The 18,158-nt window shown below is 43.1% G+C and overlaps 1 protein-coding gene across 1 annotated transcript in view; it reads right to left on the bottom strand.

Moving 5' to 3' along the window:
- Positions 1-643: 643 nt before the first annotated feature.
- Positions 644-18,158, bottom strand: part of LOC129658457 (contactin-associated protein-like 2) — a 41,098-nt gene continuing 23,583 nt past the window's right edge. The window contains exons 4-5 of the mRNA XM_055589414.1: positions 10,884-10,964; positions 644-5,810 (exon numbers count right to left, since the gene is read on the bottom strand). Coding sequence (XP_055445389.1) covers positions 5,611-5,810; positions 10,884-10,964 — 281 coding nt within the window. The 3' untranslated portion in view covers positions 644-5,610. The remainder of the gene's footprint in view (positions 5,811-10,883; positions 10,965-18,158) is intronic.

Here is an 18,158-nt window from a genome sequence, read left to right as displayed (position 1 = left end):
TTCTAAATGGACCTCAGAGTTATTGCTATTGATTGGCCTTGGGAATTGCTGAAGCACAGAGAGGCTGGGCTTTTAACTGGAATTCACACTTCTTTGGTGTCCATTTCAAGGCTTCACTGAACATTGATCAGCAGGAAATGGCTTCCCAATGGTAAGTGAAGACTAGGCAATGTGAATAATAAGAACCGCAGCTCTTAATGTACAACATGTGCACTTAGAACCATCTACGCCTCCAGACACATTGTAAATCCCTGTTACCTAGCTCACTGGCTGGGATCCATTTATCCATTATCCGGCGTTACGCCCTCATCTCAAACTAGGCTCGGAAGATATTCTGGACACCATGTAACTCTAACCACATTTAACCAAGCTGTGTAAATTAATCCAAAACATGAAGCCAATATGTGCTAAGCTCCTTTTAAGAAAAATGGGCCGGGGGGAGGAGTTCACAGCAAATGAAGGTTAAGGAAGGCTGCATCCGTTTGAGACCTGTCTTTGGGGAGTGACCGTAACTGCACCGCTTTTAGAAAGATTACCTGCCAAAGAGATGTGTAGTTCAGTGCCTGGAACTTTCTTTGCTGAAAGGCTGAAACAGAGCTTCTAAGTAAAACAAGTGGAACAAAACACAAAGAATTGCTTTAAGGATAATTGAAACTATTTTGGACTTTTTTATTTATCAATCTGGTTTCTAATATAATTTTAGTTAAATGAAAGACATTCACAAAGAAGAGTAGGCATACATACATAATTTCCTTCTTCCATTCTAGTTTACATGCTGTTGCTTTTAGAGAGTGAAATTTCCTGGTTATTTCACAGGGATAGAAAGCCTAATTGACTTTACAGAGAGAATATTAGCCCAGCCTTTTCACAACTTCAACCTCTGCAGTTCACCATGTTCACCGAAAAAAAAAACAAAAAAAAAACAAAAAACAAAACCCAAAATACCCGACAAAACAAACTTAGAATAAGTGACATTGAGAACTGTTTCTTGGCCTACAAGATGGGAGGAATCTCCGTGTTTTGAGAACCATCTCAAAATCCACCAATTGCTGTAAATAAACGGAGACTCAGAAAATGGTGCAGCCCATCTAAGTAGACAGGCTCTTAAAGCACGTTTTTATCTGGAAAATAAACTCACAAGTGCCTGGTGAGTATTAATATCCATGTGCCCAGGTATCTTCATTATCTTCAGCCAGTCTTTGCTCCATGGGGGGTAAGCAACTTTTCAACATGGTTTCCCTACTTCATTGACCGTGAGCTGCACATATCAGTTGTGTATATATATAAAATACTGCTGTGAAATAAATTTAAAGTTTCTATCATGCAGGGTGTGTGCAGTTTAAGCAGAGAGCCACTGGGCTATGTGAAATAGTCACATTAGTTGTTCATGTTTTCTTATTTATAAGCCATTTCAATCACACTGGGGCATGGTAAGCTGCAAATCACATCACACCTAGGTGGGAACTTGGGGCTTTATACACAGGAGTTCTGGCCCTTGGCTGTGTTGCACCTGCTGATGTTGACAGAAAAGCTCCCTGGCAGTCTCCCTGACTCCGAATCTAATGGTTGTACAACAATGCCTCATGTTTCCACACTCTTGGACTTGACTGCTTGGCTTCTTAACCACAAGCTGGAAAGTAAGACTTCCAATAGGTCCACTGACTTGGCCTTTATGTTTGGGTTTCAAAGTATCTGCAGCCAAGGATCCATGGCACTCCCCATTGTGTTATGAAGCAGATAAGAAACAGCTCTAGCTTACATACAAGGCAAAGAGAAACAGAGAGGGTCAGCCACTTGGCTGAGGTCACAGAACATGTCAGACAGAGAAAAGGGCTTGCACTCCATCAAGTGACTCTCAGGATCACTCTCACCAAAACATCATTTTAAAAATGGCATCCATTGGTCTTCAGCCCAAATCAGTTGGACACACTGATTGTTCCACATGCGGCGGTTCTATTGGGACTAGCAATTTTGACCTATTTTTGGCTGGCTCATTGGAATTCAGTTTAACAACTGTTGCCTTTCTCTTTGAAAACTGCTTGGGCAGGATGGTGAAAAAGAGGAAAAAAATAGTAACAGCTTCCAATCAGGTACTGATCATTTGGAGATGTGAGATGTTAAGGGACCATGAAAACGTTTACAGCATAAGAGAAAGGAGAGAGTGAAAAAGAACACATGGAAGAATAGAAAACAACAGATGGAGAAAGAAGTAAAAGTTTCACACTGACACTGCATATTCCTAACAGAGACATGTGCTTTTCCTTTGGAAGTTACTACGGTTTGTGTCGTTGTGCCCAACTCTCAGCGCCATCTAGTGGCTGCCCCACAGATGTTCAACAACAACATGAAATCTACTTTTGGGCTCACGCCAATTTCTTTTCCGAGCCTCAGAAATCCTGCTCCTGTAAGTAAAGGATGCTTGCTTTTCAAGTGCAGGGCAACAGGCAATTTTCCAACAAAAACTCTCAAACTCTTGTCTCCAACTCAACAAAAACTTCCACACAACAGGTCCTCTCTCTTTTTTTTTTTTTCGAGCAGTTGCTTGAAAGCCACAAGGGGAAATGTTGTCTTTTATGCTAAGGGCCAGAGAAGAGCTTAAGAATATAACTTCTTACCTCCCAAGCTAGCTTTCTTGAGCTCAAGGGAATACACTGAGAGCTCAGACTGTCACTGATTTTGCATTCATTCAAAGTCTCCAATCCTAGCAACTCAAAACAGACATGCTTGGTTTGTACACAGAAGATGTTTCCTGCACGAACAAGCCAGGATCAATCATCAGTTGCCCCTGAAACTTTAAAAAAACCTCTTATTTAAAGGAAACTTTGTTTTGTTCTGGTTATCACTGAAAGAGCCACCACCAGCCTCTTAGTGCTCTGCTGGTGAGCTGTTGGGATCAGCTTTGGCCGGATATGATTGACAAAGCAAGGCTGGGCACTGAGCTTGGGTCGTAATGTCATGGCTGCCTGGGGAGCTGGAAAGAAGAGGGCAGCATCCTTTTGTGCACGTAAACAAAATTAGCATTTAGAAGGTACTACATGTGGCCTTCGCAGATAGAGTCAGGGATCTGGGTGAAGACTGCAGTCCCATATTGGAGACGTCCAGCACGCATTTGGTACGTTACTTCACTACTTAAATCCTTATCCACTGTGTTGTGTCCTGTCCGCTGGCTGGGCTACTACCCCCTTCAGGGCAGAGACCATCTCAAATGATGCTGAGATGGGAGAAACACTGACCCCTGCAGGCATCCGGGTGCCCTACGTTCGAAAATTTGGGGAGAAGTATTAGGTTTTATTTTACACTTTTCTGTGACAGGAAAAAGAAAAGACAGAGGAGAGAAAGGGTAGGAACATTTTAGTTGAAGGGGATACGTTTGATTGTTTTCTTAATATTTTGGAAAGAAAGGGAAAGTGCTCAGATAATGTATGTAGAATAAAACTGTCATGGGAAGTACAATAAATAACAAATTTCCATCTGGTGTTATTTGTCAAGTGTAAAAGTGATACCTGTCAAATAGGTTTTAAGAAATCAGAAACGTTTTAAAATATAAAGTTTAAAGTTTGCTTTTTCAATTTGACAATATAGAAAATAATCCTTAATGGGAGTCATCTTGGTCAAATTAATAATGTTTGTTTTCAATATGTCCTTGTAAATGTCACGTTTTCTAATTATTTAGTTACAATGAATGCTTTTCATGTTAAATGCATTTTAAGGAAGAATGATCAAGACTTTTAAATAAAGGGTGTTATGCTCATGCCTGAGGCCAGCAACTGTAAAAGGGCAGTAGAATCCCCTTTTGTTCTGTGACCTCGACTTAAATGTGGCTTAACTGGCCCACTGTCTCCTTGGGAATGTGCCAGGCACTGGTGCCAGGTGCAGCGAAGATAACACGTTCCATCACTCAAGAAACTGAGATCCTCCAATAAGTTAGCTATCCCGAAGTGTCTTGAATACATCACCCAAACAAACTAGAATTTCCATTTTCTCAAGGTAGGCCACCCGACCAACAGTACCATTTTAACCTCATCTTACCTCCTTCCAGGAGGAGAAAGAAAAAAGTGTTATTTAATGCCTCAAAACGTTGGAGTCTAAGAAAATTTTAACATCCTTATTAAATCTAACAGCCCGAACTGTAATGATCATAAATGTTAAGTCATTCTAGAAATAACTTTTGTGTAATCTTCTTGTAAAATAAATACATGAAATTATTTTTTGGATGCTTCAATAGGAGAGTTGTCCCACTGGTCTACAGAAACAGTCAATTAGTTTTAAATAAATAGTTCCTTGCCGGAATTAGTTGATCAAGGCTCCTGAATAAGCTGAGGTCTGGCTGACCAGAGATGTCCATTCTCTGAGAAGCAATGGTCAGTTCCCAGGTTGTGATGAACCTGAACTTCAGATGTATCTGCCAAAGAAAGTCCCTGAATCACGGCCGTGCGTCTGTTTAGGATGGAATAATACATGGAGTAGATCAGTTAGAATAGGGCAGGATTTTGCACATGATTCCAGAATAATAGCAATAACAATCGCAATCACAACTTGGCTTTATTTTGGTCCGTCCATTCAGAGACACTGTCTGCTAAGGATCTTGTCACAGGCGCATAAAGACCAGATAAAGCAAAAGAAGAAGAGCAACCTAACTTAAGCATTCTCTAAGAAGTGTCCACACTCCTGCTACCAACTATAGAAGACACAGAGCCAACACATCTCAACATCTGGCTCTAATTCCTCACCATGGTGCTTACACACACTTACAGTCTAACCTAGTATCTTGTAGGTAAAGCAGAGGGAAAACCCTTTGTCTTGGCTGATCACCAGGTATTATAGCTGACAGTTACAGACACCGGATAGGTCTAAGACTACAGATGTGGAGCGGTGTAATCGCGTAGAATCTGATTCAAAGTAAAACCAGCGATCCAGTAGGGGACTGCTTCCCCTGGGTCTGAAAGCTTCTCTGGGTTGTCCTGATGGTTCTGTCACACAGGAGGGACCGCACCCCTCTGCCTCCAGTGGGAACTCTCAGAGAACCGGCACACACTGAGGTCTCTCTGAAAACTGGTAAATCACAGCCCCTTCCTTTCCTTTTCCAATTCACAGGACACCAAAGAAATATCTTATGAACACTAACTAGTTACTACCACAGCCCATCAGAGGCTGACTCTATGTAAAAAGAAGAAAACGCGGGAGGCCGTGTACATGTGCATCAACGTTTCTCCAGGAAAAACATCCACGTACTAAGGGCGCTGAAAATTGTAGAAAACGGGCCCTGTTCCTGTGAGTTTTCAGAACAGCTCTCTAAACACACACAAAATATTCGACAGATAGTACCTACAAATGTTGACCATTGCTTAAACTCTAAAAGCAGTTTTTATATTATTTTGTTTTGATACAGAAGGGGAAACTCAGCTATAAAGAAATATCAAAAAGTTGTGTTTTTTTTTTTTTGTGGCCGTCCGTCTCCAGGAGTTTGCGGTCGCTTGCCTCCCAGCTTGTGCTGATCTCTGCAGGGCGTGCTCAGGGCTATGAAGTAGGGTGCTTCCGTCCCTTGCCCTCCTCCCTGGTCACGCTCCCCCCTCTCCCGCCCCCCACTTCCCGGAGCCCAAGCGCCGCGCCTCAGATGAGCCATTCCTTCTTGCTCTCGTCGATGGTCTCTGTGAAGTTGGGGTCGTTGTTCATGATGGCGGCGTCGGCGCTCTCGGCGGACTCCGCGCCCTTCGCCTCGTTGGTGTGGTAGGTGCCCTTGTGACGGAACATGTAGCGAATGAGGAAGACCAAGGTGCAGAGGATGGTGAAGATGACCACGGCAATGACCCCTGGGGGACACAGGACAGAGGGGCGAGAGGTTAAACGCGGCCCGAGGAGCCCGCCGGCGCGCCTCCCCTCGTCGCCACGGCTCCCTCAAGGCGCCTCTCCCACAGCAGCCACGGAACTCCCGAGCAGCGAAAACCCACAGCGCCGGAGGGGACAAGGAGACCGGGTTCCGCAGGTATATTTGGAGATTTCAACCCTTTCCTCCTACGAGTTGACCGAACGATGAAACAGAAAATCAGTAAGCCTTCAGAAGACCTCAAAAACACTGTTAACGAACTTGACCTAAGGAAGTAATACCAGACCTACACGTCTGTCTTAGAGGAGAAGGATATACCACTCAACTCGTTTTATGAGGCCAGAATTATCCTGACACTATTACCAAACACACTAGAAGAAAACGATGGAGCAGTGTCTCTCCCAAATACAACTGTAGCAAATCAAACCCAGCAATATGTAAAGGGGAATAGATGGTAACAAAAAAAGGTATTAATTCTAGGAAGGTAAGATCGAGTTAACATTTAAAAATAAAGCAATGTTATTTACCACATTAAGGAAATAAAGGAGAAAAACCTTTATCAATAAATGCACATGACTAAAAAAGAAATATGAGAAATTTCAACACCCATTTATCATGAAGCCTCTCAGGAAACTATCAATAGAAACTTTCAACCTTGAAAAAGGGCATCTTTGAGCAATCTGCAGCTAATATTGCAGTTAATAGTGAAAGATTAAACACATTCCTCCTAAAATATGGAAAAATGCAAGAGAGTCAACTCTCATCACCTTAACTCATGACTGTACTAAAAGTTCTGCTGCTGCTGCTAAGTCGCTTCAGTCGTGTCCGACTCTGTGCGACCCCATGGACGGCAGCCCACCAGGCTCCCCCGTCCCTGGGATTCTCCAGGCAAGAACACTGGAGTGGGTTGCCATTTCCTTCTCCAGTGCATGAAAGGAAAAGTGAAAGTGAAGTCGCTCAGTCGTGTCTGACTCTCCGTGACCCCACGGACTGTAGCCCACCAGGCTCCTCCGTCCATGGATTTTCCAGGCAAAAGTACTGGAGTGGGTTGCCATTGCCTTTCTAGACAGTGGAATAAAATAAAAACAAAACAAAAAGTGTACTGATTGAGAATGAGAACTCTATTCTCAGATGACAGGACTGTCTATGTAGAAAATACTAAGGAATATACAAAAAAAAGTTGCTGGAACTAACAGTAAATTTAGCAAGGTGAAATTTATATTTTCATATATTAGCAAGAAGTATTTGGAAATGAAAGTAATAAAATAGTGCCACTTACAACAGAATGAACCGAACACAGCTATTCAAGACTGTACACTGAAAATCATAAAACCTCGCTGAGACAAACTAAAGAAGACCTAAATAAATGGATGCATATACCATATTTCAATGTCAATATTGTTAAGCTGTTCATTTATAGATTTAATGCTATCAATGAAAATAATAGCAATTTTTTTTTTAGAAATGTATAAGCTGATTCTAAATTTTATATGGCAATGCAAAGGACCCAGAAGAGTCAAAATAGTTACCAAAAAAAAAAAAAAAAGGAAATGATTGTAGAACTTACGTTGCTTATTTAAAGACTTACTTTAAAGATACAATAATAAAGTAAGAGTAATACTGGCCAAAGAAAGATATGTAAATCAACAAAACAGAATAGAGTCCAGAAAAAAGACTTACAAATATATAGTCAATTGATTTTTGACAAAAGTAACATGGAAATTAAATTGGAAAAAAAATAATCTTTTCAACAAGTGATCTCAGAATAACTAGATATTTGTTTGGCAAATGATGATTTTTTACTTTTATCTCATACTATATACAGGTATTAACTCAAAGTGACTATGTGTATGTGTTAGTCGCTCAGCTGTGTCCAGCTATTTGTGACCCCACAGACTCTATGCCACTGGGCTCCTCTGTCCATGGAGATTCTCCAGGCAAGAATACTGGAGTGGGTTGCCATTTCCTTCTCTAGGTGATCTTCCCAACCCAGGATCAAACCTAGGTCTCCCACATTGCAGGCAGATTCTTTACCATCTGAGCCATCAGGGAAGCCCCCCAAAGTGATTATAGACTGAATAATTAAAAACAAAAGCTATAAAACTTCTGGGAGAAAACAGGAGAAAATCTTTACAACCTTGGGGTTGGCAGATTTTTAGAAAGGATTAAAAAATATCACAAACTGTAAAAAGGTTAGAAAGTTGGACTTTATAAAAATTAAAATCTCCTGCTTTTCAAAAAGTACCACTAAGAAAACTAAACAATGAGAATGCAAGAAGAACTCTTACAACTCAATAGAAAGAAGTCAGACAATCCAATTAAAAGAGGAGAAAGATTTAAATAGACACTTCACAAAAGATTTGCAAACAGTGATAAGCATGGAAAAAGATGCTCAGAAGTCATCATATAGTTGCACATTAAAACCTCAGTGAGGGGGCTTTCCTGGCAGCTCAGTGGTGGAGAATCCACCTGCCAATACAAGAGACACGGGTTTGATCCCTGGGCCAGGAAGATCCCTTGTGCTGTGGAGCAACTAGGCCCGTGTGCCACAACTACTGAGCCTGCGCTCTAGAGCCTGGGGGCTGCAACTGCTGAGCCCATGTGCCACAACTGCTGAAGCCTGAGCGCCCTAGAGCCTGTGCTCTGCAACAAGAGAAGCTACCACAATAAGAAGCCTATGCACTGCAACTAGAGAGTAGCCCCCCCAACCCCCCCATCAACTAAAGAAAAGCCTGTGCAGCAATGAAGACCCAGCACACCCATAAATAAAATTAAAAACAAAATGATACTGTCAACAGAAAAAGACTTAAAAACAAACAAGGTGCAGTGAGTTACCGCTCATCAATGAGATGGCTACAGAGATTGACAGTGCCAAGTGCTGGCAAGACTGTGAAGCAGTTTGACCTCTCAGATATTGCTTATGGAAGCATAAAATGGTTCAACCATTTGGGAAAATTATATGGCAATTTCCTGTAAAGTTAAATATCTACAATAACTCAGCAATTATACTCCTAGGAATTACCAGAGAAACTAAAACTTTTGTTTACAAAGGCCAGAACTTGGACAAGAATATTCACAGCAGCTTTTGTCCAAACAGCCCAAGCCTGGAAACAAACCAAACATCTATCAGCAGGTGAGTAGATAAAGCAAACTCCTTCATTCATACAAAGGAATACAACTTGGCAGTAAAAATAAACAGACCATTGGTAATACAACGGTGTCAACAGATTCTCAAAAACACGTCAAGGGAAAGAAGGCACAACAGATTACATACTATGTGATTCCATTTCTGTGAAACCCTAAAAAGAGGCAAAAGAAATCCACGTGACAAAGGCAAGTGGAGTGGGAGAGGGGCAGATTACAAGGGGTATGAGAGAACTTTTAGTGGGTGGAAACGTTCTGTGTCTTGATTGTGGCTGTGGTTATAGGAATATGTTGGAGAAGGAAATGGCAACCCGCTCCGGTATATTCTTGCCTGAAGAATTCCATGGACAGAGGAGCCTGGTGGGCTGCAGAAGGGGTCGCAAAGAGTCAGACACGACTGAGCGACTAACACTATAGGCATATGTGTTTGTTAAAAGTCATAATGTGTTACATTTAAATAAGTGCATATTATGCTTCAATACTCCTGCCTGGAAAAGCCCATGGATGGAGGAGCCTGGTAGGCTGCAGTCCATGGGGTCGCTATGAGTCGGATACGACTGAGCGACTTCACTTTCACTTTTCACTTTCATGCATTGGAGAAGGCAATGGTAACCCACTCCAGTGTTCTTGCCTGGAGAATCCCAAGAATGGGGGAGCCTGGTGGGCTGCCGTCTATGGGGTCACACAGAGTCGGACATGACTGAAGTGACTTAGCAGCAGCAGCAGCAGCATGCTTCAATAAAGTTGATATTAGAAAAGCAAAATAATGAGGATAAAGATTATACCAGAACGCTGAACAATGTGATTTATGCACCATTCCTGAATGTATTTGGGCTTCCAGGCGGCTCAGTGGGTAAAGAATCCTGCAATGCAGGAGACACAGGAGACGCAGGTTCTATCCCAGGGTTGAGAAGATCCCCCGGAGGAGGAAATGGCAACCCACTCCAGTATTCTTGCCTGGAGAATCCCACAGACAAAGGAGAATGGTGGGCTACAACCCATAGGGTCGCAAAGAGTTGGACATGAGTGAAGCAACCTAGCATGCACGCACACAGGCTCGGAATGTATTGGGATTCTGCAGGCAAGAATACTGGAGTGGGCTGCCATTTCCTTCTCCAGGGGATCTTCGCAACCCAGGGATCGAACCTGGGTCTCCTGCATTGTAGACAGACGCTTTATCATCTGAGCCGCCAGGGAAGCCCTGTAATTTAATAGTCACATATATATAGGTGTCCACTTTCTTCCTGTGGAAAATAAACCTACTGACTAAGCTGAGTTGATTGGCTGAGTTTAAAATCCTTCATATGCTTAACAGTATTAGCTGTCTTCAGAGAGACAGGAAACATCTTTATAAAATAAGGCGGAAGAAGCAGAGAGAAGAAGGCAAAGGTGATATTTACTGATCCAAACACGAGGAACTATACTAGGAGAGTCAAAATATTATGCAGGTTTCTATGGTGGGAAGAAAAGCCTGGAATATTCAGATACTCTGGCTTATTAATGGTCTGATAATTTTTATTAAGATAACTGAAACCAGACTGGCATAGTCCTTCCCATTTTTGTAGCAAGCTACTCTGGATCATTTGGGATGCAAGAGGATGATGAGGGCATAAACAGATGTCCTGGCTGTTGCCATGTCATGTTGCCATGACAGCCTGCTTGTGTATTCAGATGCTGGTTAGCTTCCTAATACTACTGTTCTTTTCCTTTTTTTAAGTAATAAGTCAGCATTTAAAAAGAGCCAGGTTACACTTACCAGTTTCTCCACATCTGTACTTCTCAATCTTCAGCCATATTTAAACAGCAAAATAAATAAAGTACAAGTCTAGATGACTCCTTTTCCTCTGGACAATGCTTTTATTGAAAATGAGCACTCCCCACAAGTGAGGAAGCGCCTGTCCTGTGCGTCACCTACCTCCAATGATGGCCGAGTTTCTGTTGACTCCATTTCTTATGGCCTGGCCTTGTCCTGGGTTATATGGAAAATCAGCACTGGCTGTAGAGGAAGAGATAAAAAGTCATGTATATCATTTATCCCGGATAATCTGATATATCTATTTTTTCATAAAATCCTTCAACACTGCCTGTTTTCCCAAATGAGACCTCTGTTTCATTTAAACCCATTTTGCTATTGTTGCCCACAAGAATCACAGCCACCTCAATGCCTGCTGTTTTCCTTTGTACACGGCCCAGACGAGCACTATATCTCCTTGGGTGGAATATTAAAAAGTTTAGAACAACCCGAGCAGGTCTGTCGGTTGTCGGTTCCACTGACAGACAAGTTGAGAATACTTCTTAAGTTTGGCTGAAATCTGCCTCCCAGCCACTTTGATCCCTTTCACAACTGATGGAGTTGGGTATGTTTGCTGATGAGCTTTTTAGAGCTTACAGTATTAGTTTAATAAGTAATTGTTAAAAATTAAAAAAAAATTGAAGTATCAAAGTGAAAGTCGCTCAGTTGGGTCTGACTCTTTGCAACCGCATGGACTATACAGTCCATGGAGCTCTTTCAGGCCAGAATCCTGGAGTGGGTGGCCTTTCCTTTCTCCAGGGGATCTTCCTAACCCAGGATCAAACCCAGGTCTCCTGCATTGCAGGCTGATTCTTTATCAGCTTAGCCACAAGGCAAGCCCAAGAATACTGGAGTGGATAGCATATCCCTCCTCTCGGAGAAGGCAATGGCACCCTACTGCAGTACTCTTGCCTGGAAAATCCCATGGGTGGAGGAGCCTGGTAGGCTGCAGTCCATGGGATCGCTAAGAGTTGGGCACGACTGAGCGACTTCACTTTCACTTTTCACTTTCATGCATTGGAGAAGGAAATGGCAACCCACTCCAGTGTTCTTGCCTGGAGAATCCCAGGGACGGGGGAGCCTGGTGGGCTGCTGTCTATGGGGTCGCACAGAGTTTGACACGACTGAAGTGACTTAGCAGCAGCAGCAGCATATCCCTTCTCTAGGGGATCTTCCTGTCCCAGGAATCGAACCAGGGTCTCCTGCATTGCAGGCGGATTCTTTACTAACTGAGCTATGAGGGAAACAAACTGAAGTATAGTTGATGTAAAATATTATATGCTACAGGTGTACCATATAGTGATTCACAAAGTTTAAAGGCTATATTCCATTTATAGTTATTATAAACTATTGGATATATTCCTTATGTTGTACAGTCTATCCTTGCAGTATTATATGTAGTATTTTTACATAATAGTTCATACCTTTTGACACTCTACACTTGTACTGCTCCCCCCATGCCCTCTTCCCACTAGTAACCACTAGTTTGTTCTATACATTTGTGAGTCTGCTTCTTTTTTGTCATATTCACTAGTTTGTTGGGTTCTTTAGGTTCCACGTATAAGTGACATCATACAGTCTTTGCCTTTCTCTAATTTACTTCACTTAGCTTAGTACCTTTCAAGTCCACCAATGTTGTTGCAAATGGCAAATTTTCATTCTTTATTATGGCTGAGTAGTATTCTATTGTACATCTGGACTACATCTTCTTTATCTAATCATCTGTGCATGGACACTTAAGTTGCTTTCATATCTTGGCTATTGTAAATAATACTGCCATAAGACACTGGGGTGTATGCATCTTTTTGAATTAGTGTTTTTGTTTCAAAAAGGAATCATTTATTTAAACAAGTATCTTATGTGGCTCCAGTAAAATACTGTACGCTTTAGGAATTTGTTAGGGGATAATATCTCCTAATTGTTGGGAAGAGTATTAACTGCCTAATAACTTTTCTATTTCTGAACCTATTTCAACAAATCTTTGCAGAATGCCTACCACGTGTCAGCTGCCATTCTAAGTGCCGGGGATATAGAGCAAAGAGTAAAAAAGATGAAAATTGTTATTAATGAGAACTTTTCATGCCTCACTGAAGAATTTGGTTTATATAGTCAAAATACTAACCTGGAGCAGGGATGTGATTTTAGTTATGACCCTGTGTATGTATAGTGACTTGCCTGAAATGACACTGCAGCTTCCGTGTTGTAACTCATACACTTAATGCACACAGTTACGATTTGGCTATCAATACACATATTCCCTGAGGTCAACCACCCTTCAAAAACGGAGTGGTGCTTTTCAAGAAAAAGGCTTGAATTTTCACTGCTCATCTTGGGCATAGTTCCAAGGTCTTCTGACGTTGTATTTACCCTTCTCTGAACTCCAGTACTTTGGCCACCTCATGCGAAGAGTTGACTCATTGGAAAAGACTCTGATGCTGGGAGGGATTGGGGGCAGGAGGAGAAGGGGACGACAGAGGATGAGATGGCTGGATGGCATCACTGGCTCGATGGACGTGAGTCTGAGTGAACTCCGGGAGTTGGTGATGGAGAGGGAGGCCTGGCGTGCTGTGATTCATGGGGTGGCAAAGAGTCGGACATGACTGAGCGACTGAACTGAACTGAACTGAACACTGTTTGGTCCATGTCCTTCTAAAAAGTCAAAAGCTTAAAAAAAAAATAATAATAAAAAATAAAAAGTCAAAAGCTTAATAGCTTGTAAATGGCCTAGCTGGGATTAACACCCAGGCAGCATTAATTCCAAAGTCGATGGTCTTTCCTATATTACCTTTCAAGGGCTAGGACGACACAGACAGGTCAGCTGTTGAGAAAACCCCAGCTCTCCGACAGTTCAGCTCAGGTAGGACCCATGGAAGGAAGAACTAGTTTTAGGATGTGAGGTAGAAAGACTTCTTTTGTCTGGACACACTGACTTGAAGTGCCTACAGAACACCCAGTGGCGACATTTACCAGGCATTCGAGCAGTCTGCGAGTGTCATGTTTCTCCTCTCCTTTCGATAAACACAGAAATCTCCTGACCATTAAAAAATATACAGCTTCAAAATATACTTCATAACAAAAAAAATTACAGTGTCAATTCTGTCATTATTCTATTGTGTGGTATTCACGATACTACAAGACTGTTTGCTCTTCCGCTTCAGGTAACACAGATAGTGGAACACAGCACAGTTCCTGCCCGAAAGAGAGCTTTGCACCCTTGGCCACAAAACTGCAGAAAAACACAGATGCTTAGAGACCCTGACAACCTCTCTCTGGTTCTCTTGTGCTGTTGTTGCTCAGTCATTTCCGACTGTTTCCGACCCCAGGGACTGTAGCCCGCCAGGCTCCTCTGTCCATGGGATTCTCCAGGCAAGAACACTGGAGTGGGTTGCCACTTCCTTCCCCACTGGTTCTCTTGAAGTTACTGACATAAACAGTAGGGAAAGGTACGGATATGACTTGAACTCCTTGACATCGGGCGGAAGGTTTCCCTTGAGCTTCTCTTGCTTCTTCCCTCATTGAGTCACTTTTCCCACTCACCCTTCCAGGCACATGGATTTCTGGTGCTTCAGGGGGATGTGTCTTTGCTCCTCCATGTGACATGCTCTGTCAGGAAACCTGGTTGTCTTTCTTCTCTTTGTCCCTTAAATCTTACCACTTTCCTGAAACCATTCTGAGCCACTCCAGATGAACCATCTGCCCTCTTTTCAATGGCTATCATCTTAATTCTTGTCACTCCATACATGGTATTCATCTTCTTAAAGGCAGGGGCCAATCTTAATTATATTTGCAGTCCCAATGACAAGTAGCAGAGCTAATTGGGTCAAACTGCCAACATCTGCTAGATCATCGAAAAAGCAAGAGAATACCAGAAAAACATCTACTTTTGCTTTATTGATTACACCAAAGTCTTTGACTGTGTAGACCACAACAAACTGTGGAAAATTCTTCAAGAGATGGAATACCAGACCACCTTACCTGCCTCTTGAGAAACCTATATGCAGGTCAAAAAGCAACAGTTAGAACCGGACACGGAACAAGAAGACTGGTTCCAAATTGGGAAAGGAGTACGTCAAGGCTGTATATTGTCACCCTGCTTATTTGACTTATATGCAGAGTACATTATGAGAAATGCTGGACTAGATGAAGCACAAGCTAGAATCGAGATTGCCGGGAGAAATATCAATAACCTCAGATATGCAGATGACACCACCCTTATGGCAGAAAGTGAAGAGGAACTAAAGAGCCTCTTGATGAAAATGAAAGAGGAGAGTGAATGAGCTGGCTTAAAATTCAACATTTAAAATAGGAAGATCATGGTATCTGGTCCCATCATGTCATGGCAAATAGATCAGGAAATAATGGAAACAGTGAGAGACTTTATTTTCTTGGGCTCCAAAATCACTGCAGATGGTGACTGCAGCCATGAAATTAAAAGATGCTTGCTCCTTGGAAGAAAAGCTATGACCAACCTAGACAGCATATTAAAAACCAGAGACATTACTTTGCCAACAAAGGTTCATCTAGTCAGAGCTATGGTTTTTCCAGTGGTCATGTATGGATTTGAGAGTTGGACTATAAGTAAGCTGAGAGCCAAAGAACTGATGCTTTTGAACTGTGGTGTTGGAGAAGACTCTTGAGAGTCCCTTGAACTTCAAGGAGATACAACCAGTCTATCCTAAAGGAAATCAGTCCTGAAAATTCATTGGAAGTACTGATGCTGAAGCTGAAACTCCAATAATTTGGCCACCTGATGCGAAGAACTGGCATCATGGACATGAGTTTGACCTACTCTGGGAGTTGGTGACAGACAGGGAAGCCTGGATTGCTGCAGTCCATGGGGTCACAAAGAGTTGGACACGACTGAGCAACTGAACTGAACTGACTGGTATAATTAAAATCAGTCCATTAAGAGGTATGCAAACATTTGTGTGAAAAAAGACTGTAGCCCTCCAGGCTCCTCTGTCTATGGAATTCTCCAGGCAAGAATACTGGAGTGGGTTGCTATTTCCTTCTCCAGGGGATCTTTTCAACCCAGGGATTGAACCTGGGTCTCCCATATTGTGGGCAGATTCTCTTACCATCTGAGGCACTTAGGGGAGTCAATAAAATCTCCCATGCAATTTTGGAAGTCAGCTGCCTAGACTCAATTCCACCCTTAAAGCAAAGCAGCATTCTTACTCTTCCTAACAGAGGAAAGGAACATACTGAATACAGAAAAGCTCCTAATAATTTCTGTGTCTGCTAGTTTGGTTATTATCAGAAAAAAATCAGTGGAAACCCCCAGGTCCCAGAGAAGTCCTTGTGAAACTCAAGGGGAGGCTCCTGTGTCTGCATGAGCAGGCCTGTTTTCATGGCTTTGTTTATAACTTGAGCTTGCTTCTCCGAATGCATGTAAGCGCCTGTTCCCTGGAGGCAAATCCATTTCATCCTGGCATGCAGACTGATATGCTACTTTGATAGATATATTTCAGATGATTTCATTGTAACCGTTCTTTCCCCTGGGTACTAACATCTTCTTAGAATGCACATAGAGGAACACAGAGGCCAAGAGACACCGATGAGGCCAAACCACAAACCTCATTCTGCTACCAATTTTTATGCCCTCCCACCCCTATCCAAGTTCGCTGCAAGAGCCATTCGAGTGGTGCTAGAGTATCAAGGAACCTACCCATATTTTGGGAAATATCATGAGTAGGTTCAAAGTAGACTTTAGACATTTAGTCTCAGGCCCAGACTTGTGTCAAACAGGCAAAGACTACATTCAATATACTTTTCTCCTGGATCCCCAAATGACACTTGTGGACAAAGAATGTCACCTGCCAAAGGATGTTGTGGCCATCAAGCCATCAGCCACCCCCACGCCCATCCACACAGCGCACCCTGAGGGGATTCAGGCTGGAGAAAACAGGATACTGGCCCCAGAGAGTGAAGATGTAGATCAAAGGAATGATTTCCATCAACCCAGACTCTTGCATCTTCTCATCCATAAAAAATGGCTAAATTCATTAATTTGAGATGTCTGGTTTTTCTTTAATGAATAGTAATCTTTTGATGTTCCAACTGCTTGTTTTGGTTGCAAAAAACTCCCATATATCCTGGCTCCTCCTCTACCTCTTTGGAGCAGTTGCTCAGAGCTACCTGAGAGTCTGTCTCCGGGACTTAAGTCCTCAGCATGTCCACTGCATAAAACATGGTTGCACATGGTTTTTTCAGTTGACACGCCACACGGTAACACCAAAGTGTGGCACTGTTCCACTCCAGTTTAGTGTCTCATGGAAGCGTGTTTCTGCTCATTTCCGCCACACACATCCTGTTTGTCTGGTCATCTCCATTATGTTGACAGACCACGTTTCCCTCGACCCACCCTTCGATCTGTTCTCCTCGCCTCCCTCAGCAGGGGACAGGCAGACATGTCTCTGCAGGAGCTGGTAACAGGGGATCCTTCTCCATGGACAAGCTTGTGAACCAGCCTGGCTGTGACCGCAGAGCCCACCGAGAAGGTTCACACCCTGAAGCACACTCGGACACGGTCTCACGGACACTTCCACACACATACGGCATTCCCCCCATCGCTGTTGTCTCTGTCTTATGCGTGGGAAAGGAAACCAGCTCACAGTTCAGCACTTTGCCTGCCCCTACCTTCAAGTGGGGGCAGGGAGGGACAAACACATCCTTTGAAAGAGCCGGCCTGGGGGAGCTGTCCCTTGTAATCTGTAAAATGGTCAGAAATTAGGACCGGGCGAGTGAAAACACACCTTTTTGCACTGAAAGAACAGAAACCAGGAATATTTTGACTCCATTTCTAAAGGCCTTTGCCTGCCCTTTGCTACGTTCCAGGAAGACTTCATCAGGAAAGTCAAAGTCTACGCCTCACCCCCTCTATCCACGGCCGGCGGGGCGAGGGTGCTGGTTCTGAGCCCACCTTGTGTCTGCACCAGGTGAGGGGCGTGGCCCCACAAAGCCCCGCCCCCCAACTATCGCGCAGGTTGTTTACAGGTGACTGACGTGTCGTGAAGCTCTGAGTTTTAGGACTGTGTGAGATCACTCATCTTTTGGATCCACTCTCTTCACACATAAAACTCTCTGGGGCCCAAAAGAGCAATCCGTTGGTTGGCTGGCTGTGGTCGAGTCAGCCTAGGACTGCCTTTCACTGTGGGGCACAAGAAGTAAATTGACGTGAAATTCAGATTTGGAGAGCCTGCTGTTCAGGAAACAATAGCATTTCCTACAGTCAGGCACTGTTTTAAGTCCTTTTCAAGGATTAGCTCATTTCATCCTCCTGTGAACCTTGTGAGGCTGGGGTTTGCATCCCATTTTGGAGGCTAAAAACTTGGCTGGGGTCCCACGAACAAGAAGTGGTGGAACCAAGGTCTGAACCCAGGAAACTGGCTCCAGAAG

This window comes from Bubalus kerabau, chromosome 8 (assembly GCF_029407905.1).
Source record: "Bubalus kerabau isolate K-KA32 ecotype Philippines breed swamp buffalo chromosome 8, PCC_UOA_SB_1v2, whole genome shotgun sequence".
NCBI classification, from domain to species: Eukaryota; Metazoa; Chordata; class Mammalia; order Artiodactyla; family Bovidae; genus Bubalus; species Bubalus kerabau.
Note: the sequence above shows the minus strand (reverse complement) of the source record. Positions and strands in the feature narration are given on the sequence as shown.